General features: G+C 34.6%; 1 protein-coding gene across 1 annotated transcript; it reads left to right on the plus strand.

Annotated features, from left to right (window-relative positions):
• 14-3-3epsilon (tyrosine 3-monooxygenase/tryptophan 5-monooxygenase activation protein epsilon) lies at positions 1–23,192 on the plus strand. The gene is made up of 5 exons (XM_085201230.1): positions 1–257; positions 1,640–1,803; positions 12,585–12,740; positions 19,162–19,320; positions 21,626–23,192. The coding sequence occupies exons 1-5, from the start codon at positions 194–196 to the stop codon at positions 21,872–21,874; spliced, it is 792 nt and encodes a 263-aa protein (XP_085057356.1). The 5' UTR covers positions 1–193; the 3' UTR covers positions 21,875–23,192.
• Positions 23,193–23,612: the final 420 nt, after the last annotated feature.

The following is a 23,612-nucleotide window of genomic DNA, read 5'->3' on the forward strand; positions in this document are numbered from 1 at the left end:
GTAGTGTGGGGGTGGGTGTAGGCGTACAACGTACTGGTAACACCGCACAAACGGAAACTGCCATTTGTATGACGTCATGGGCGGAGTTTAGTTGAAGATCGAATTTGGATTCGGTTGGCGGGCGCGGCCATCTTGGTGTAATAGTGACCTGGCGATTCGGTTTTAGTTAGTGAAAAATCATTTGTCATCCACGATGTCGGAAAGGGAAGATAATGTGTATAAAGCTAAGTTAGCTGAGCAGGCCGAGCGCTATGATGGTGAGTACATATTTTTGATATATCCCCGGTATTAGCCCGTTAAATTCTTTCCTATTTTTTGCCGACAGTTGAAAGACGATTTCTTCGTAGTTCAAAATTTTTCTCACTACAAACGCCTCCCGGTTCATCACTTCCCTCTTTTTATGGCCTAAAAAATAGGCAATGCATTCATTTTAATGATTATATCGCTAAAAGTTCTATAAATCGATGGCATTCGTTAGGCTTGGTCAGCGATCGATGCGTCATCCGCCGGTGGGATGCCCTTTACCTTTTATTTTGTGATAACACGGTTAAGAGGGCTAATAACCCGCGAGATGCACTTCAGGATGATCAATATCTCTATAAATGATCCTTCAATTATGTTTTTTACTGTTAACAAATTGCGTTATTGATGAAAATGCACGAAAAAACGTTCCTATTGTACCCCGGAGTAGTGATACTCGATCGATGTCACAGAGTTCATTCATGCATAGCCTACCTTGGATAAATAAAACGCTATAAAGATTGAGAATGTTCTAGATATCGCACTAAAAGGTCAGACTGGCCCTATTCTTAAATTTTCACCTATTGTTCGTAAGCTACATCGGCTGTGAACATCTCTGACTTACATCTCACACCCGCACCTTTTGTATCTCGATGGTGTTCTCTGTAAAACATGTATCTCGCTTAAACTTTCACACATTATAGACATGATTCATACAGAAATCGCGCATTAGCATCGAGTGCAATTGTCGCCGGACTCGCCGACTGCGCTCCCAAAAAACCTGCGAATTACATTCGACAAAGTGCTAATTCACTCATTAAATATAAACGGTTTTATTTAACGCGGTTTCTGGGTGCATGAATTCTTATGAATAATAAATGTTGCTTCAACATTTTGACGGGCTGCGACCGAAATTCAATTTATTAATAAATAAAAGGTTGAATTTATTCTTTACATGTTTTTGTGAAGTGCTTTCTCTTGATCCACTCTAGTTGGTAAACGTACAAAAAGATAATTGCAAGTAAAATAATGCTTTGTAGAAGTGAAAGTAAATCAACAAAACTACATGAAATGATAAGAATTCTGAGAACATCATGGATGGTGACAGGTCCATTATCTCTTCTATTTGAAATCAATAAGTTGATGAAAGATAAAAAGTGATTTGGAAAAATGCAATAAAATTGTGAAATGTGTGCCAATAATGCAGTTTTCATAAAAGGGTGTGTCAAATTTCATTACAAAGTTGAAGTCAATCTGGCTTCCATTGAAAATGGATGAAAATTAACTTTTTGTAACTGATGCAATATTCTGTTATATAGTCTATCAATATATTGAATTATTAGATGTTTATTTAAATATTCTAATACATGTTATATAAATTTTAACATTTTATTTGCAGAAATGGTGGAGGCAATGAAAAATGTGGCCTCACGAAATGTGTCAGATAATGAACTCACAGTTGAAGAGAGGAACCTCCTCTCGGTGGCATACAAGAATGTGATTGGGGCACGCCGGGCGTCATGGAGGATTATCTCTTCAATTGAACAGAAAGAAGAAACAAAAGTATGTATAATTTGGTCTATTTATTGTTTAAAAAGATGCCTAATTTTAGGATATTCATGAAGAATTTGTAAAAATATTTGAAATATGTATTAAAATCATTTTGTACTACTGAGGAACAAATGCAAAACTGTTGCAATTATAGTTTTTAGACACTACCCCATTGAGTTGGTTAACAAAATTGTAAAATGACTTTGTTTTAATTCAAAATTTGAATTTTCTGTCATTTACTATATCATTTATGTTTCTTATCACTTTGAGTGCAATTGAAGCATTGTTGATATATTATCAAGAGCTTGTTATAAAAATATATAGATAGAATTATTTTATTTGCTTAATATTGTTTCTCTGTAGTATATAGTGTATATACATATACTTAATTGTAATTAATCTTTTATATACATATATTAATAGAAGAGTTATCACAGTATTTTTTGATTTGTCACTGTGACATAAAAATTGGCAGACATTTGAAAAATTGTAAAACCACACCCACAACTTATAACTTAAGAAAGAAACACTCATCTTTAGTATTACTAATATAAAGTAAATAATGTCCATCAATCATTGTATTGTATAACAATCACTTATTAGATGAATTGTGACATTGCATAATTTCACTTAGTGTTTAATTATGTCTTTAAATGGGTGAATAATTACTACTCAGTGTCTTGTGACACTCCTGCTAAGGGCAGAGAGTTATGTCAAACCTCTTATATAACACAAGCTGGCAGGGGGGCACTCTCTCTGGGCAGAGAGTGTTAAAAACACAATTTCCTACTCCTAGTCTAGTCAGTCACCCTTTACTTAACTCAAAAATATTTGAAAACAATATTATATAATTAAACCTACTAATATCAAGAATGATTGACACATTTCAACAAACTAAAAGGGGAATTCCCTTTACATATTTGATTGCAATGAAAAATGAACTTCATACAACTTTCAACACTTGCATTTCTCTCGGCTACCTGTTCATTGAGGTCGCTCATTTGACAGTGGACTGCCTTGTGGCCGACTGATTACATCACTAAATGTCATTTTATGAATTAAGTGATAATTAATTTCATTGATGTTTCACTTTTATATAGTCAATCACTATTTATTTGCCTTAAAATTTCCCAGCAAGAGTGTTATTAATTTTGTTTGTTATAAAAATTGTTTATGGTACAAATATATTATGAGACAGAATATTTCTGTAAGCAAAGCTTACTTTAAACTATAAATAAAATTCATAATACACAATTGTGTTGCAGTGGGACAGTTGTGGGTTGAATGACTACTTGATAGCTTTTTATCCATTTCTCCATCCTTGAAATATTCAAAACACATTGTCCTATATTTGAATTTTTTTGAGCTTCATACTGTACCCCACACATATCAGGATAGAAGAGAGAACCTTAAGTTAGAAAATTCATTACCCATTCAGACATTTCCATCTCCGATTTTGTCGAATTCTTGAGCCGTTGCGTGCCAAATGATTCTTTGTCTGATACAATCTAGAAACTTGGCTTAGTTGATTTTGATGAGCTTTATCATATCAACACCATAAGATCTATACAATACTAAAGTATTAATACCCAGACAAAACCAGGGCATGACACTAGTCTCACAACACGAGATGCATCTCCCACATTGCGCGAGTTGCGTCACACCACACGACAGTATTGCTACTTCACTTATGAATATATTTGTAGGGTATAGGTATATGGAGAGAGACGCAGATGCTTGCGAACGCGTTTCCCCAGTACCGCTAATAAAAATTAATGTTATGGCAACCTCTTACGTCACTGGGTTGCCATATTAGGTGTCGCGTTAAAATTTTAGTTGAAATATTCATTGGGTTACTCGTTTTTTTTTGTCTGTACATATATTATGTGACTAATGTTTTCCTGGGGCTTCCTCAATAAAGGGACTATCCAACTTTGTAGGATTTTTTGTAGGGATTTTCGAGAAAGTGGTAATTCCTGAGATTAGCGCGTTTAACCAAACTAACTCTTAAATAAATTATAGATTTAAAGGTAATCTAGTTAAGGCACTTTAGATCATGTTATCCTTTTAGAAATTTCGAGTGCGATGTATAAGAAATCTTCATTTTTTTCTTAATACATAAGTATAACATTTGGATGCTATCGTGGCGCAGGCGTATGACCGTAACGCTTCGCGCGGCGGTTGTGGCTTCGATTTCTCAACTCTGAGGTTTTATTTTTAATTAATAATTAATTGTTATTATTAATAATATTTTCACTTCTTCGCTCAGGTACCAAGGCAATGCAAAAGCCCTGCCATGCAACACGCAATGCTTCGAATATTCGATTAAAAGTGGGGAGCGGAGTTTCTTTACACTAGGTTCCCTCTGCCTACCCAGCTATATACGAGATGTATCTCGTAGAAGCGTGATGCTGAAAAAAAAAGCAAATATCTTAAATTAAATTTGAACTCATAACCATGCTTAAACAGATATGCCACAATTGTTTAATGGTTAAATAATCAACTAGCATTTATAATTTTTCACTTAGAATCTATGAAAGTTTAAAACTTGGTTTCTGTTCTGGCTGCTTCATAAAGCTAGTTTGCCAAAGAACTTATTCTAAAATCAAACCTACTATCTCCTCTGTACCATGCCAAGTCGTACAACCTATGTATTGTGGTATGTAAAATAATATTTTCATTAGTTTGCTCGTAAGTGCGTCGAATTTCGCCACTCAATACGCAAAATACCTCCAGAATTCGGCTGAAACTGTATATGTATATTAAAATAATCTTATATTTTTTATAATATTATAATAAAATGTCGTCACAAAAGCGCGACCATAAAATCCGTTTCATACGTAAGTCATTAACGCCCGAAATATTAATGTTGTGAAAAAGTCGTTAGGTACTTTTGTATGTATATAACGGCCTTGGGTTTCGTTACTTAAAACGCAATGTCTCGAAAATTAGGCGGAGTGGGAGACATGGAGTGTCTTAACATTAGGCTCCCCCTTGCCTACACTGCTATGTGCGGGGGATATAGCGTGAAGCTAATAAAAAAATCTTCTTTTTCTCGAAAATAATTATTTTTTTGCAAAATCACTATGCCCATTTTATAATAAAATATACAAAATTAACTAATAATAATATTTGCTTGCATTACTTATTGTTTGGAATGTTTTTCTTTTATAAATAAGTTATAAATCATTGTTTTCTCGAAAATCTGACGATGACGTGTTGAGAAAAAGTCGTTAGATACATATTATAACGAAAAGTAGCCGAGGTCAAAAACAAGCGAAGGCCGCACGGCCGAGTTCGAATTTGCATATTGATTAAGTAGTAATATACGTACAGTCCACCACCTCCCCCAACCTGTACTATTGGCAATACGGCGCTGTCTGTGGTGGTCCCGAGGTTCATGCTTATATGCTGGTGAGACTGAGATCGATCTTGAGATGCCGTCTTAATAATGTATGAATGAATACATTTCAAGATCGATCTTAGAATTGGGAATGATTACAAAAACGTGCTTTGTTTTTTTAGTTATAAACTAAATTAAGTTTAGTTATGTATAGCAGGGAGAGAGAATCTAGTGTTCCACTTAATGTCAATTTCGGAAATCGGTACATATAAAATGTATCCATTACATTTTCATACAGAAATTCCAAAAACCACGTGTATATATTCGAAACCAGTTAAATGAAAAAGCGAGGAAATGATAAAACTAAATATTTCATTCCCCCGAGTGAGAATCGAACCCACAGATATCGCGCTTACAATCGCATGCTGGTGGGATATCTAAAAATTGTCGGTTTGAAAATAAGTGTTTCCCCAAACCCAGATTTGAACTCGCGTTATCTAGTTGATAGTATATAAAAACTATTACTGACTGATATTCGTTAATTGATTAACTAATTGGTTAATTGGTACTTGTATAGTTTAGTATACGTCGTTTAATATTTCAAGTCAATTAATAATTCATTACGCTAAAATGTAGGACGCCATTGTGGCTCATTTTTAATATATTTTCTGGTTATATTTGCTTCTATACTAAATGTTATAAAGCTGTAAGGTTTATGTGGTTGAGCGCACTAATCTCAGAAACTACTAATTCAAATTAAAGTCAATATATTTTTTGTTGAATGAATAGTCCGTCTATCGAAGGCTATTTATTACATTAGACTATATAATATGGACCAAAAGAGCAAAATCGATGGTAAAAGCTAGTTAGCTAGGTCACACCGATGACTGAGTAGGATTTTTTTAAAACGCAGCTAAATTTTATTAATTTGTTGGCTGGTTTTGCATTGTTGAAATTATATTTTTTGCTAAACCGTGTCAAGTTAATCGATCATTGGTCTCGAAACCTTTAATATGTCGGTTGACTCCCTTCATGGCCGAAGTGATATGTGATAGTGCAACAGGTTGCCGGTCAGACACGGAAAACCTATAAGTTTATTAGTAGAGTTTTTATTTTTATTATTGTTTTGGAATATAAAAATTAATATAACATTATAATTTCAATGTCAAAAAAATTAATTCGATCCCGTGGCGCAGCGGTACAGTTTCTTGTTGTAAACGTGGTGGTAGTAGGTTCGATTCTCAGTCGGGGAATAAATTATGATTATTTCTCCGCTCTGCTCTCCTCGTGTCTGGAAATGTCTCGAAAGTTGGGCGGTTCAGGGGAACAGTGTCTTAATGCTAGGTTCCCTCTGTCTACCCACCCTGCTTGCTTTAGGTGGGATATAGCGTGAACCTAAAAAAACTGTTTCCCCGAAAATTAAAAGTACCATAATAATAATCAGCATGTAATATTAATTAATTATTACACGAGATTTATTTTCAAGCACCATTTAATAATAATATAAACAAAATTAACTGATAATTATATTTGTATTTGTAAAGATTACTTCTTATCATATGAGAAGGAAGTTTTATTTTTAAAAAACGTGAAGTCGCAGTACAAAGGTATATTGGGCAAACAAGGCTATCGTCAATTTCTATTTATTTCTTTATCACTAACAATAATGATAGGATTAAACACTATCATTATCATTATCACATTATCATGATCACTACGTCATCGTAACTCAGTTGAATTGTGATTAACATAACGTAGTTATTGGTTCATAGACCACCAGACTGCGTTTGGTTGACAAAGTGCGACGTTAAGTTTTTTCACTCAAGTCAACTCTAATGTTTCTAATTCGTATTTTGCACACATAAGATTTGTAGAGGCTGTCTCATTCTCAACGCGAGGGTCGTGAGTTCGATTCGCACCCGGGGGAATGAGTTATTTTAGTTTTCTCGCTCGTGTGTGAGAAACGAAGTGTCTTAACACCTCATATTATTTGCTTACCCTGCTATATATGATATAAAGCGTGAATTTTATTGATTTCCTGACAAGATACGTTAATATGGAAATAAATAAAATGCACTATTGATTGTAAATATCACATGTCTGTCCGTCTGTGTAATTAAAGTTGCACTATTTATTTGCATAATATTGTTCAAATGACCGAGTGACGTCATTACGTACTGTTACTACGCCGCTGATTAGATAAGCTACGGAAATCTATAAATTACGCAGTTAAGCCGCTACTATCTGAGGCCACTCGTGGCGCAGGAGTTCAAGTGTGTGACTGTTGGTGTCATAGATTGTGGGTTCGATTGCCACTCAAGGATGAATGGACTATTTTTAATATTTTCATATGTTCGCTCTGCTGTTGTTCCGAGGCAAAGTGCGGAGAGATTCAGGATTAGATATATATATATATATATATATATATATATATATATATATATATATATATATACACACACACAACGCTACAACAAACCGCTATCAACTATGAGATTGATCTTGGGAGCGATCTCAGAGTTATAAATACAGGTCTAAATTAATGAAAAGGTTTAGAATTAACACCAAGAAACCAAATTTCGTCTTAATAACTTTACTTTTAACATTTTTTTGAATCCACAGTCGTCACCAACCGTTACTTTATCTCATATAAGGCTACTAAATATCAAAATATATCACACAAAATATCTCCCACTACAATCTTCTCTTTCTTCTGTATCAATGAAGTTTTTTACGCAGCCATTGTAAACCAAATGAACTTGCGTAATGTAAACGATTGGAAAAATCGATTTCACCGATAGAAACCGGTGCTGTCCTTGTAGCGTCATGATTGAATTACTGACCTGGCTGGAGAGTAGAGGTTTTGTTGTACACCACTGGTGGTGGGTTCTTGTTGTTTCGTATGGTCATTATTGATGATATGGTTTTTGAGTGGTGGATCCAGATTCAACTCGCAATGGTGGCGGTTGTTGCATTTAACATAATTATAGTTATTTTCAATATTATATTAAGTTGTGGATTCCATTCCCAGTCGAGGAAAATATATATTTTATATTTTCAAGGCAAAGTGTGGCATTGAGTTCCGCCACTCAACACGCAATTAATTCGTCGAAAAGTGGTCAAAGGAAGTGTCCTAACGGGAACGGAGTGTCTTAACACTAGGTTCCCTCTGCCTACCCTGCTATGTGCGGGGTACATCGTAAATTGGAAAAAAAAAATCGTTCTGAGTTAAATGGCGGAATTCACCTCCGTTTTACGTACCTCCGCACCTCTGATAGAATAATACGCATACGGTTATTAATGTTCTATTTCAATTTTTACCATTTCTTAGTAGTGCTGGGAAAGAGCGATACACTTTTTATCTATATCTAGTTTTCACATTAACAATTTCTGGTTACTATAAGCTTTTTGTACACAAATCTACTGATTAGATAATGTTCTTTTCGCGACCTTTTTTTAACTTAATATAAATATTTGCAAATGAATTTAAAGACACTATAGTAAAGACAAATAGGAAATATACGTCACGGTGACGCAGTCGGTAAGTGTATGAATACACGCGTTGTCGTGGGTAAGTATAAGGTTATACATAATACGGCGTTGAGTTACGCTGTCTAACTCCTACCACGTGTCTAAGATAGAATATTTCTTAATATTGAATTTTCGCTGTCGTTTCTATATTAGTTAATATTTATGATGAAGAGATAATAAAATATAGCTCAATAAAATTATCATACTTATTTATATAAGAAAAGCCTATTCACAATTGGTTATTTCTTATAAATGTCAAAGTATTTTGGGCACTAAATGTAATTTTCCGCCTTCGTCTCCTCCTCCGGCGGTGGGCGGGCGGTTGCTCCGCAGGTTGGGCGGCACGACGCAAATTGATTGTATTAAACCAAACGCATAATGAACTTGGCTCGTTTTGTAATCATTACACGAACAGTACATGTGTTTTAATGGCTAGATTTGAGTATTTTAGTTAGTTATTATTTTTGAGCATAGACTATTTTTTATGGTAAAAAAAATTGTTTTTTATCGTTTATTTAGTTTCATGGTATGCAAACAGTAAATATGTCGCATTCAGCTATGGCAATTTGCTTAAGACAGGTGTTACTTGAAAACAAGAGGTTTATATAACTTAACGACACTCTTACATTCTATTTGTACGAAATATTTTAACTTAATTGTAGTTAAACGCCAATCTAAATCTGAGTGTGTGATTTTAAACATTTGAAGCCCTACTACGTCTCATGTTCGACAGCGGTTATAGTTAGAGTAGTTTTACTACCGTTTTTACGTTCACCGTGCACGTTTCTTGCGTTTTGCGTGACGCACATGTTTCGACTTCCAACTATTGTAACGTGGGGTTGTACTAGTAAATATGATTCTGGTAATATATTTTTTTCTTTTAGTTTTATTGTATTTTCTTTAGGGTGAGGTAGGGAGAACTTACACTAAGGGACGTATTTATAAACTGGTCTTACAGCTGAGATCGGTCTTGAGATGCCGTTTTCATCCGTAATCGGCATCTTAAGATTGATTTATAAATACGAGCCTATGTTAAGACTTGATTTTCTGCCCAATTTCGGGATATGGCGTGTTGGGTGAGAGATGATCGATATCACGTTTACTTTTGGGAAATTGCAAAATTAGAAATCATTAAATGTTGATTTAAAAAATCCATACAGAAGAATTCAACCCACGACTACGCCGTGATTACTACTGTATATTATCGAATCTTTAAACAACTTAGCAGTTTATTTGTAGATTGTGTTTATATAATTAATTGTCTTTTATCTTTTAATCGTACCAGTTCAGTGGAACCGTTAGATATGCCGTAGATTAGGTTTCCACGTGCTGTTAACAGGCAAATTCTTCTATATAAAAAGTAATACGTCTAGACTCTACACATTTAGGCGGTTGAAATGTTTCTGACCGAACGCAATAGGTGTCGATTCAAATCTGACAGAAAAATTATTATTTAGAATATTTATTTGGACGATTAAAGAAAACCGAGGTGGTTTTTTTACTAAATTCTTTCTGTTCGGCCTATAATGATAGAATTTGATAGTTTGTTATTTATTATATTGATTTACTAGTATTACATATTACGATTTAATACTAAAATACGCTTTCAGAATTTCACTGTATTCACCCTTTACCCACTATCCTCCAAGTTGTAGTGATAAAATTAAAAGTAGGCATTACTCATTAACACTTAACTACTATACTAAATACGTTGAATGATTTGCCGAATTTAAACGTATAGCTTAATAGTGTTCCTTGGATGCTATCCAAGACTTCTTGGGTATTATAATCTTGTTCCAATTTTTTTTGTGGAAAGCTATCAATTTTTCTTTCATTTGATATATGATCAGACATTTTTTTTTAATTGCTTAAATGATAATATCTTAATTTTTAGTGAATAGACACCACCATTGCTTTTTGTGCATCTGCAATTCGATCGCACTGCAACACAACCAGGTCGTGACAAATTGGATGATCGATAAAAAGGTTCACCTTGAGCAATCATTGAACTCGTGACCTCCGACGCGATAGTTGAAGCCAGACAGACACATATACTAATAGGCAGGGGAAACCTAGTATTAAGAAACATTCCGTTCTTTACTTTTGCCTAGTTTTCTAAATTTTCAGAGCGTTGAAGTGAAAATAATTAATTCCTGCGAGTAGGAATCGAATCCACAATCGAAAGGACGTTAAGGACGCCACGATCTAATCTACTGCAAAAATTAAATCGTTCTCTCTGTAATCAGAGACTGTCTGACTCTGGACGAGTGCAAAGTGTATGTAAAGTGCTTTATGAAGTTCTTGTCTATTACGGTACAACGCAATGCTAGAATTGTACTTCCTTTTTATATATTTATTATGAAGTACGTGATAGTCCTTTGTCTTAATTATATCCTAAATTGTTGTGTTTTTTTTAATTTCGTAGTATTTATTCTCAACAGATAGTAGGTAATATTGTTTTTTGTAGATAAGAAAATATTATATTTCGAAGCCATCTTCGTTTTTACAAGATATACACGCGTAGGATCTGATAAAGAAGGATCTGATAATGCTATTCCGATCCGTCTTTTTTTAGTGCATCTATTGCGTATTAGCTAATACTCTATGTTATACTAGTTTGCACTTGTGGCTTAGCAACTGTGGTCAAAGAAAACCTTTGGTGAAAGAAAATAAAAATTGTATATGACATATGACACATTCTAGATGATAAAGAGGGGAGATCCTATCTAGTGTTAAGACATTCGGTTCCCATTTAGACACTTCCATTCCAAACTCTCCGCCGAATTCTGGACGCATTGCGTGTTAAGTGGGAATCGAACCTACAACCTGACATACAAAAACGTCAACTTACCTCTAAAATGTAAAAACCACCTGTTTGTCATTCCTCGAGATTTTATCTCGAACTGAGGATTTGTTATCGTCTAGTGGTGACAAAGCCGAGAGCGGCGTCGACATACAAATTATACCGTTAGCGAATATGCGGGTGGATCGATCGATTTGCTAGTATGTATTAGTATTGTTGTTGTTATAGCTCGATGGGGTAGATAGATGTTTTATATGAAACGGTTGCGCTTTTTGATGAGATATTGTTTTTGGGCGAAGTTAAGTTCCGCCATTCCGCGGAAAATTTGGGGACCGAGTGTCCAAGTAACGGGATACAGCGTGAAAGGTACAGGATATGCAGAGGGAATCTAGTGTTAAGACACTTCGTTTCCTCTTTTCCGCTAAATTCTGGAAGTATTGCGTTTTTTGTTGAGTTTCCTCGAATGGGAATCGAACCCATAACCCGTCGCGTATATAGTCACACGCGTTCGCCCCTGCGCCACAACTGGCCTCAATTGATAGTTAATTCAATTTTTCACATTTAATAAACAAATACTTTGCATTGTTTATACTAAAAAAAACTGATTATACATACTATATGCACATACATTAATTATTGGTTATCTTATCATTTGCATTACCGAGCTGTTTTGTGGTTCAATGGTGTCTAGACGCGTTAACTCACATATTCGACTCGAGAATTTGAATGTTATATTAAAATTGAGCTCTATTTTCTCTTTAATATAAGTTGAATGGGTGACTTTATTATATATATAAAATGTGGTTATTTCGTTACTTTGCACGTTGAACCCCCAATGCTGCATTTTCATTATATCTATATTAGATGGCCTAGAGTGAAATTATGAACTTACCAAATATACAGTTTGCATATAATCAAATTTTCTTTGTAATTTTGGCTAAAATTACTTGAAATTTTAACGCTTTAAATTGTTTTCTTATGTTAACTAAAAAATATATATATGAAAAAAAAAAGTTGTGGTCCAAACGTCTGTAGAGTTTGGATGGCGTGATTACGCTCGTTCCCACAACGTGTGATGATGTGTACTATAAGCGTGTTCGCCGTGTTTGCTTGCAGGGCGCGGAGGACAAGCTCAACATGATCCGCGCGTACCGCAGCCAGGTGGAGAAGGAGCTGCGCGACATATGCTCGGACATACTGAGCGTGCTCGACAAATACCTCATACCCAGCTCGCAGACTGGCGAGTCCAAAGTTTTTTATTACAAAATGAAGGTAAGCCTATATATTATACTAGCGGACGCGCGCAGCTTCGCTTGCTTTTATTTAGGGGTGAATTCTAATAAACCACGAAACATATATTCAATGAAATATTTATATTTTTAGAGTCAGTCAAATTTTATAATAATCGGTGGCGTTTTAAAGATTTTTCCATATAGTCAACCCCTTATTTGTACCCTTAGGGGGAGAATTCTAGAAAATCATGAAACACGTGTTCAATTAAATACTTTTAAAGATCTAAATTTCAAATTTTATAAAAATCGGTGCCGATTTAATTTTTTTTCCATACAAACTTTGAACCCCTATTTCACCCCTTTAGGGTTAAAATTTTTCAAAATCCCTTCTTAGTGGATGTCCAGATTACGAAAGTAAACTTTTGTCCAAATTTAACGTTTCTACCATCAGCGGTTACAGCTGTGCGTGCGTCTTACTTCAGTCAGTGAGGACAAGTCCTTTTATATATATAGATGAGTAAAACATAGAAACGTATATAATTTTGAACATTTGTTTACTGATTCGTTCTTTATATAGGTTTATAACAGTTCTATATTTGTTTTTCTTCTTTGTTTTTTCTTTTAGATTCCTAATAATATTTTTTTTATATTAATTTTAAAGTCGGGAACCTAGTGTCTCTTAACACTAGGTTCCCTTTGCCTACCCTGCTGTACGCGAGGTACAGCGGGAAGCTGATTTAATTTGTTTAATTTTCTGAATAGAAGTTTTACGTAATGTGACTCGAACTCGCCCCTCGCCTCTATAGTCAAAATATCGATCTTCTGAAGCTTTTGATTGCACATTGGCGTGCGAGCTGCATATGAACACTTATTACTTTTGTACTAAAAGTATTATTTTTTATTTTAATATAAAAAAAATACAGCCTACATTTTCTCAGTGCAACAGGAAACAAAACATGTTATTTTCATTTAATATTCTATTATAATAATAAATGTATTGTAAAGGCAGCGAGCGCTCTTGACGTAAATAAGCAACAATGGAAACGGACGCAAACATGTCAATGTCCATTTAAACTAGCATTGGTTTAGTGATTTGTGCTCGACACTCTTGTTTCCTAAGGTGAAGAACTTGACTTGATTCATACCTTACTGATAGGTGTAGGTCGTAGGTAATACGATGCCTTTTTCTAAGGGTTTTCGCGAATAATAAACTACGACAGAAGCTCCGACATAAATGTCAAACATTAATGTGTGTATTGTTTAGATTTAGTCTTGAGTAATGTCAATTCGGTAGAAAGTGGAGAAGTGTCTTAATTTAAACGGAGTGTATAAACACAAGGTTCCCAAATTCCTTCTACTTGCATTGCTATATGTGGGGGATATAGCGTGGAGCTAAAAAAACGAATATAAACAATTCTCCGTTTGGTGATCGAACCGCCTTCTTTGTCTCTACAATTGAGACGCTGAAAGTTCGCCACTACAGTGTCACCTGCCGTGATTGTTAATGGCACTAATGAGGTTGACGACGTATTTCCTCATTATGCGGCCGCGTCACGTGCCGCGCGCCACCCCCCCGCATAGTGATGTGACTCACGCCGACGGACGAACGTGCAGCGAAGAGTTGTAGATTATGTATAGTGTTGTATTGTCTTGTTTTCGATAATATATCTTGTAGGATATGAATATGAGATTGAGATTATTGTATTGCATTGGACTGTTGTCCAATTAAATGCGATAGTTGTAAGTTCGATCCCCATTTGTAGGATTGATTAAATTTATATTGTTTTATTGATAGTTTCGCCAATCAAGACGCAATGTTTTCATCCTAAACTGAGTCAAAGTCTAACGCCAAGTTACCTATGCTTACTCTGCTACGCGGAAAAGAGTGTATAGCTACCGTTTGTCACTCTCTGCCAATATCTTGAGGCATTGCTTGTGGGCGGAACTTAACGCCGCTCTTCGTTTCGTTAACCAGAGCGAAGAATTGAAAATATTCAATATTTCACTCCCGTTCGTCGCACGCTTTTGTGCCCCTGCACGATCGATGTCTAGCCTAGTTATGGATACCTCTTTAATCTCTATAATTCGGAAAATCATTCTGCAATGTCGTTTCTATTATTGAAAATGGATAATGGAGCAATTTTATACCCATGATTGATTTCATACATATTAAATTGTTATTCTTGGAAATTGGAAGTCTTATTGTGTAAATATTAGGTTAAGTATGGTTCCTAGCTGGTAACCCGATCTTTTTTAGTTTGCTTTATCTTTGGCGAAGTGGCCAGAGAGGATTACGTACGCGTCAAACTACGATCTTTGCACTTTCGCCTCGTCCACTATCGCTAATTTATTCAAATAAATATAAATCGGTTTAGTTCTTCAGTAATGAGGCTTGGAGAGTTCCAATTCAACACATTTATCAATTCGCCAATGCCACGATGTATGGAGATGAAGACAAACATACAATATGTCATTATTTCCGTGTGTCATCTTTCTTTCTAACATTATCGTAGCAACTATTCATATCGTAGTGACTTAAAAAACGCTTAATAAAACCCGTCGAGTTTAGTTAGCGTTTTAAAATGTGGGCGGATAGGTTAGTTGTGTGTGTTATGTGAAGGCTAGAGGTTGAGTCACGTGATGTCTATCTATATAGGGAACTTGTAATAGTAAAAAGCATTTATGGAACGGAGTGTCTTACTTAACACTAAGTTCCCCTCCACCTACCCTGCTTATGCGGGCAACAGCGTAAATCCAAAAAATATATAGCAAATAGTCCATGAAGCATTACGGTTTGGAACTGCAATAACAGTTGTAAGAGCGTAGCGTAGACCGATTCGGATGAGTCACAAAAAGCCGGCGCTACTAGTACCCGCATCACGTAATAAGGAATGCAATTTGGCAACGACCGACCGACCGACCGACCATTCATATTTTATATACGAAAGTTGAGGGTTATAAAGTAAAGTATTATAAATTAGAAAACGTGTTTATATATCTTTTGTGGGCTTTCACGCTGTATCCCGCAGCTGTCGGGGAGGGAGAATGAATGTAGTCTTGTTTTGAAGTTTTGTCTGAATGTGGTTATTTAGGGTGGGTCTAATTGATATTTGGAAGATTATTTATATATCCGTGTCTTTGATTTCTGCCGATTCCGTGTCTTTCTTAACAGGCAGTAAATACTCCGAAAATAGTGGAGAACGGAGTGTCTTAACAATGTTCCCTCTGCCTACTCTGCTATATGCTGGATACCGCCTGAAGCTTGACAAGTATATATATTTTTTCTTGGTTCCAGGGCTGTTGCCCAATTTTAAATTACGCCTTTTGTTCTTATCTGGACTATCATAGACAACCGTCCGTTAAGATAAAACATGGTCTTCAATTAATAAATTTATACTCGATTATCTTTTTACTTATATAATATTATGTAATCTGGTTATCTAAATAGTAAATAAACTGAACTTATGACTTTGCGAGCATAACGACAATCTACTCTTGACCACGAATTTTATAATCGTAAATACTACGTATGTATGAATAGTGATATTTATGTATGACTAGCGAAACGGGCGCGGCTTCGCCCGCTTAAATTTATTGATACTGATGTATAAATTTTAGTATTATTCCACCCTATCCCAATCTAATGCTACGCTGTTTCCTTTACCCTATGATTGTCTCAAAGAGATTGCTATTCAAGCAATAAGGCCTTTACATGTATTTATAATTTTAATGAATTTCCGAGCCTTTTCCTGCGTGTACAATAAAGAGTTATTATTATTATTACTATTATAATTACTAGTAAAGTTATAAAAAAGTACAAAGTGAATCCAAATTACTTAAAACTACTTAAATCTTCATCTTACTAATAAAGTAGTAACTTAAACATTCACCTCAATCCCGCCATCCCGCGTATACGTAAGACGGTTCTAGAACCAACCACACCCCTCGTGACGTCACCGCGCCGGGGGGTGACGCCGCCGGCCCGGCTCGCTCTCGTTACTCAAAACTAGGATGATAATCGATACTACGAACGTGTGGTGGTGGTGGGATGTCGTCTTGCGTAATGGGGGCTGGGCGTTTTATTTGTAGAGTTGTCGATGGTTGAATGTGGGTTCGATCCTCGTTTGAGGGGATTGTATTATTATTATTTCCTCGCTTTGTCGAAAATTGAGCGGAAAGTGTGGAAGGGAGTATTTTTCCACTATGTTCGTTCTATCTATATATATAAAATCGAAAGGTCACTCACTCATCACGAAATCTCAGAAACTACATGTGCTAGGAATCTCAAATTTTGCATAGGAGTTACTTATAGGACGTAGGTACTCGCTAAGACGGGAATTTGCAATATTCGACTTCTAAGGGGCTGTTTTTGGGGTCGGAAGTTTGTATGAAACTTCGTTACTACAAATGCTAGGAGTCTCAAATTTTGCATAGACGTCACTAGGACGTAGTCATGGAGACAGAAATTAATAATAAGATAGTTCACGCGGGTGATACCGCGAGCGGGCCGCTAGTATCTTATATGTGGGATATAACTAAATAAATTAAATAGAATGAGACTTTAATATCATTTGTGTGGCTTAATTTTTACATTATCAGAACGACAGATAATTGAGATCAAATCAAAATCAAATCAGCTTCACGCTGTATCCCGCACACAGGAGGGTAGGCAGAGGGAACCTGGTGTTAAGCTCCGTTCCCCACTTTCTGCCGAATTCTGGAGGCATTGCGTGATAAAAGATAAGGTGTATAAATGTATATATTATGTTTTGGTATAATCAATCGTTTTTGGAATGCCTCTAATGTCGTCTAGGGTTTTTTATGAAGTTGTGCAATTTGTTAAATTATTGCAATCCGTGCAGATTTGGTTGTATTTTTTCAATACATCGAATGACAAATATTGTTTTTTTATATTATTTTTTTATTGCAGTAAATGAGTTCGTATTTTATGGTATACATTGTACTATCGCAAATCAAACCCACTCTTTACAAGAACCGGGATACCTTTCTAAGACCTTTCTCTCTATTATTAACCCTACCGCAGAAACTCACCGATGTGAGCTTTAAATATTTATAGTGCAATATACTAACCACTCCCTCAGTCACTAGGAAATCCTTCGCATGTTGCTCCTCCCTAGAGGGCTGTGTGTAACCTCGCGGTTTGGTTGGAACCGCGTGATAGATAGGTTAGTTGTTGGGTCGTGGAAATTAGGTTATGATAGTGTTTTTTTATTAAATAAGCTATAAACTTAAGTAGAATTGTTTGTACTTTTTTTTCTTATTCGAAAATGCGTAAATCAATAACCAGCGTGTTCAAAGCTGGCTGTAAAGAGATTTTATAAGGAATTTCAATTGTGAGTCGTGGCTGGTTGAGGGTTCGATTCCCCCCGTTCGATAATCATCGGTGAAACTAAAAAAAACACGACAGAACGCTGCGTTGGGTCTGTTCTTCTTGCCTTTCCTGCTAAAACAGAAAAAGTCTAAGTGGGGCTTTCAAACAGCAGATACTTTATTATTGCTCTTACATTATTTTATTTTAAACTCAATATGCGCCGCGATCACGAAAAACAACCAATAAATTGAAAATAATAATTGTATAAAATTTCGTTTGTACTTTTAAATCTGGGTCTCAGGCACGTGTTTCATTCGACATTTTTATTTACACGTGTCCTATATCATCAATATGAAGTTTTTCAATGTTTTATATTTTAGTTTGTCGTTTTTTGCGTATAATTTTGGTAGACAAAGATGCAATGTAATGTAGTGCAAGGGACATTTTTTTAGACATTACTAGTTTGTGTTATTTTTTTTAGCTTCTAGCTGTATGCCTCATAAAGCTAGCAGGCAGAGGGACCCTGGGAATCTAGTGTTGAGACACTACGTTCTCATTAAGATACTTCACAATATCGAAAGCAAAATTTACTTAGTTCCTTTATACTTATAATATATCGGCTTCCCCGACACGAACGCGCAATTAATTGGGTTAATCCGATTTTATTTCACTTTGGTGACATTCTTTTACTCTGACATGCGTTTACTAATTAAACGTGCAAAATGTTTGAGCTTTATATTAATTAGTAGTAACTTGTTATTTTTTTATTTTATTTACTTTTATTAGTCTCTTTATTTCTTGTCTTATTTGATTACCGAAAACAGTTTTGTTTTTTCTTTTTCTAAATTAAGATTTTGGTAACCCTTGCTATTATTTACTAGCGACTCCCTCGCGGCTTCGTCCGCTTGAACTACACAATTATTTATTAATTACATTGGAAACAAAAGTTTCAGCCAATGCAATAATAAAATTATTTTGTAGCAATTCTGTCGAACTAAATACTTCATATTGGACTTGAGGGAATGATTATTAATGATAATATAAGTGTTCGTATTTCTTTGTTTTTAAGTTTAAATAACTTTTATTTTTATTCATTTGTATAATACCTTTTATGTATTTTGTTTTCCAGGGTGACTACCACCGGTACCTCGCGGAGTTCGCGACGGGCAACGACCGCAAGGAGGCGGCGGAGAACTCTCTGGTCGCGTACAAGGCCGCCTCCGACATCGCCATGACGGAGCTGCCGCCCACCCATCCAATACGCCTCGGCCTCGCGCTTAACTTCTCAGTTAGTATGCCTTGTGGTTATTTGAATATTTACGTTGTATGTAGCATATAGGGAAGGGAAGGTAGAAGGAACATGGTGCTAACAAACTGTTGGGCACTCACCATGGATTTATTTAACATGTATGGTATGTAAGTGATATAATTTAAATTGGACAATTCTGGAACATGAAAATGTATGATCAATAATCTACGATGGATGTTGGTTTTAAGAAAAACTCTCAAAATTGATCATATTGTTGATTTGAAAGTCTATGTCAGCAATCCAACCTAATGTTCCATTTTTATCTATCTACTTTCCCACTCGTTTGAGTTACTATATTTATGAATGATGTATTTATGTATGAAGTAATGTCTACAAAACTGGAGGAAAATATAAATTTTCCTTATTTCATTTCATGGGTCACACATACACTTATATTAGATATGATTCACTTGATATGACTATACTTTAGTTTGTTTGATTTGTTCATTGATTCAATGTTAATGTGTGATTCAGTAACTTGTGTGTTAATTGTTAGTCTTTACTTGAAATAGCTTTGTGACGAATTACTAAATATAGATTAATATTTAGTACATAAAAGTTGGTGAGATAGTTATGGTTTAGCAGCATGAGTATATTTTTTTCTTTTCTCTAATATTTTTTAATTTAACAGAAGGTAACGAAACAAATGGGCATAATGTGAAAATGGAGTGTCTTAACACTGGCTTCACTCTGTTTAAATAAAGTGTGACTTAAACACACTCCTCTTGGAGACCATCCATTTCTAAATAATTTTATTGAAAAATGTTGAAATGAATTACTAGTCATTGCCATTATGCCGCTAGTTCCTGGACCATAAAACTAGTATCATCCAAATAAACTATTGTATTGGACCATAAAGATGTCGCTGGTTGACAATCAAACAATAACAATTGATAATTAATAATATATTATTATTATTATGAAATACCACTGATTTATCATAGTCAAGGGTACTAAATATTGCATACAGCATTAACTATTAATTAATATAACAAGCATTGAATGATTCTTTTGTATTTCTGATCTCTTTACTAGAATAAAGTATGATTAATTAAGGATGAAAACGTCTGTTTAAAGTTTAAAGTAATTGATTATTTTTAGATAATTTCTTTATGAAAACATTTTTTTTAATTTATTCATATAACAATATTTTTATAGTTTGTGTTCTTAGTGTAATTGAACAAAGTGGTATTGATAGAAAACACCAAGTCTGTGTGTAAAATAACTAAAAAGAATTGTGGAATATTATAAAAAAATGGTTGTGGATAAATATAACACCAACTATAGATAGAGTCTTCCTGTTACCCAAAAAAAGAGAAAGAATATTATATTTATTAATAGACTAAACGAAATTTTATGAGTCCGATCCGAACACTTTACTATGTGGCGTTGTTTGCTATGTGCGTCACGCTCGTTGCGCTGATGTCACTGAGACCTTACATTCTCTATGCGTTAGTTGCCTGTTTGATTTTAGTAATGTTCATACGATGTATGAAATATGTGGATGGCTTTTATTTATACTTGTTGTTTTTGTTGTTGCACTATTGTTGTGACTCATTGTTATTTATTGATTGGCTGTTGTTTGATTTGATGTGTGTATGTTGTTTTATTATTTTGTTTATAAATATGTATTTTATTTTGTTTTCTTATGGTGAACAGATATTTTGTTATAAATTATTTAATTATCTGTTTTTATTTTTAAAGGTTCAAGTCTGCTTATTTAGAGGCAGGGTGAAATAAAAATAAAAATTTGAAATGAAAATTTATTGTCAAAAAACTATATGAATACAATAACCAGAATCAATAAATCAAACCTATTTATTATATTATTCAGTTATATAATTTTAGTCTGGTTTTATGAACTCTGGTACCCATTGTAAGATTTAACTTATGTTTTGGGTACCAGTGCTATTAAAGCAATTTTGAATTGACTTAGGAATCGGTAGATCCATCAAATATCCTTGTGTCTGGTTTATTAATTATTGAATGAAAAATACAATACAAAAATATCAAAAAGATGATAATAATAAAATTGAGAAAACTTAAGAATGCACATTTGTAGCAAAAATCTCATCAAAGGAAAACATATTCTTTTCTATTTCATAAATTAATTTAAACTTGAGACTCTCCATCTCATTGTAATCCTGCTCCCGTAAAAACAAACTAAGTTTTGCCATGGATAGAAATATGTTGCATATTTTATCTACAAATGTTTTTTCACATTGTCCCTTTATATCCTTCACTGTATAGCCTACATTACTAAGTTATGTGTGTGTTGTTGCAGGTATTCTACTACGAAATCCTGAACAGCCCGGACCGCGCGTGCCGGCTGGCGAAGGCGGCGTTCGACGACGCCATCGCCGAGCTGGACACGCTGTCGGAGGAGAGCTACAAAGACTCCACCCTCATCATGCAGCTGCTGCGCGACAACCTCACGTTGTGGACGTCCGACATGCAGGGCGACGGAGAGCCCGGAGAACCAGAGCCCAAGGAGCCCGCCGCGCCCGACGCCGACGCGGACGACGTGTCGTAATGTGCGCACCCCCCTCTCTCCACCCCCTACACCCCCCCGCCGCACAAACACACATACAGCCCCGCCCCCGCCCCCCTTTACTTGCGAGTATTGTGATAGAGATTTTTTGTATATTTTAATTTATTTTATAATTTCGCATGTTTCTCGATATATATAATACGATATACGTGTACACGGTCCGAGAGCGGCCGCTGGCTGGCGGTCTAAAGTTGTGCTAGGTTAAGGTATTAGGCACTAGGCGCTCGGGGGAAGTATTTATTTGCGATGATCGCTCCGGGACTCGACACATTCCATCGCCGGCGTCAATACCAGCGTGCCCGGGTAAGATATTAGCGTTATTTTTTATTTTGAATTGTAATATTGCATATATTTTTTTTGTTAATTTATATCCACAAAAAATACTGATGCAATTAGCCTTAGTGTTATGCAATATTAATTTATGTCCTACCATCATGGAAATTTATTGTAAATGACAGTGTAAATCTAATAATAAAATTCAAAAGTCCAAGTGTAGTTTTATTCTCCCACACTCATTCGGTGTCTCTCTCTCTTGTTTATATATGTTGTCGGACATGTCACTTCATCTTAATAAATACTTAAATTTAAGTAATCAATTATTCACACCTAGAACTTTAAGGAAAAATATCTTTATAAATTATATGCTTATTGTGTTTTATAACATTAGAAAATATTAATTAAATAAACAAATATTTAAGTGTATTTTAAAATCTTTTTGGAATTAAAGAAGGTAATTGGAAATTTTGTTGTTTAGATGAATGTTATGTACCTTATATGTATTTGTCCTTGTGAGAACAACATAGAACCATAATTCAGAAATGTTTCTTAAGTGCAATAGAGTTAAAATTAATTAAATGCTACAGTAGTGATTAAAGTTAGTTTTTTTTAATATGTTATTCTCACTAGTAACATAAAAATTAAGACTGTTGTATTATCCCAAGAATAATTGCTGTCTTTATGCTAATAAAGGTGTAAAAAAAACTAAATAAGTATTGAATATTTTAAAAAAACTAAAACTTGACTCAAATTTACAGCAAACACTTAATTCTACAGAAAAGAATCCCAACTCATCTAGATTCAAGATCTACATATAAATAGAAAACAAAATGGAAATATAAGATTTGTATAACATTAAAATAATAAAGCATTTGATTCTTTTTTTTTAATTATAGCTTCTAAGTGTGATTTATGGCATAGGCATAAATTTTGTGCCAGGAAAATTCATCTGTCAGAAATATGGCAGACAATTTGTAGTCTTTGTATCAAAAACGGTTATTATTATTAAATATTAAGTTAGTAATTGTCATGTTTTTTATTGAAGTTGTCAAATGTCAAAAATATTTACATCACCCCTCTAAAGGTTAAGTATTTTATATCTTTTATCCATTAGTATCTTGGTCTAGTAGAGATGGAAAAACCCAAGGAAGCATTCTTGTGCTCTAAGAAAATATTAAAAATATACAACAAATGTGTGTCTACATCAAACATAAGTTGTCTTAAAAAGGAACAATTAGTCTTCCACTACCTTCCCTCTTAAAAATATATGAGATTAAAAATATTGAATATGTGATGTGTTATTTTACTATTGAATAATGAAAGTGATTCCTCGTAAATTATTACCTATTTAAAATATAAATTATTTCCTTGTAATGATATAAGCCATTGGTTGGATTGTAACTAAAAAAAACAGCTTCACGCTGTATCCCACCTGTAGCAGGGA

Source organism: Heliconius melpomene, chromosome 2 (genome assembly GCF_056956725.1).
Source record: "Heliconius melpomene rosina isolate 202511_hmr_F chromosome 2, ASM5695672v1, whole genome shotgun sequence".
Classification (NCBI taxonomy): Eukaryota; Metazoa; Arthropoda; class Insecta; order Lepidoptera; family Nymphalidae; genus Heliconius; species Heliconius melpomene.

Excerpts from the sequence above, each read along its gene's own strand:
- 14-3-3epsilon (XM_085201230.1), top strand. The coding sequence starts at position 194 with ATGTCGGAAAGGGAAGATAATGTGTATAAAGCTAAGTTAGCTGAGCAG. Across the intron at positions 1,804-12,584 it reads AACAGAAAGAAGAAACAAAA|GGCGCGGAGGACAAGCTCAA; the intron begins GTATGTATAATT and ends GTTTGCTTGCAG. Across the intron at positions 12,741-19,161 it reads TTTTTTATTACAAAATGAAG|GGTGACTACCACCGGTACCT; the intron begins GTAAGCCTATAT and ends TTTGTTTTCCAG.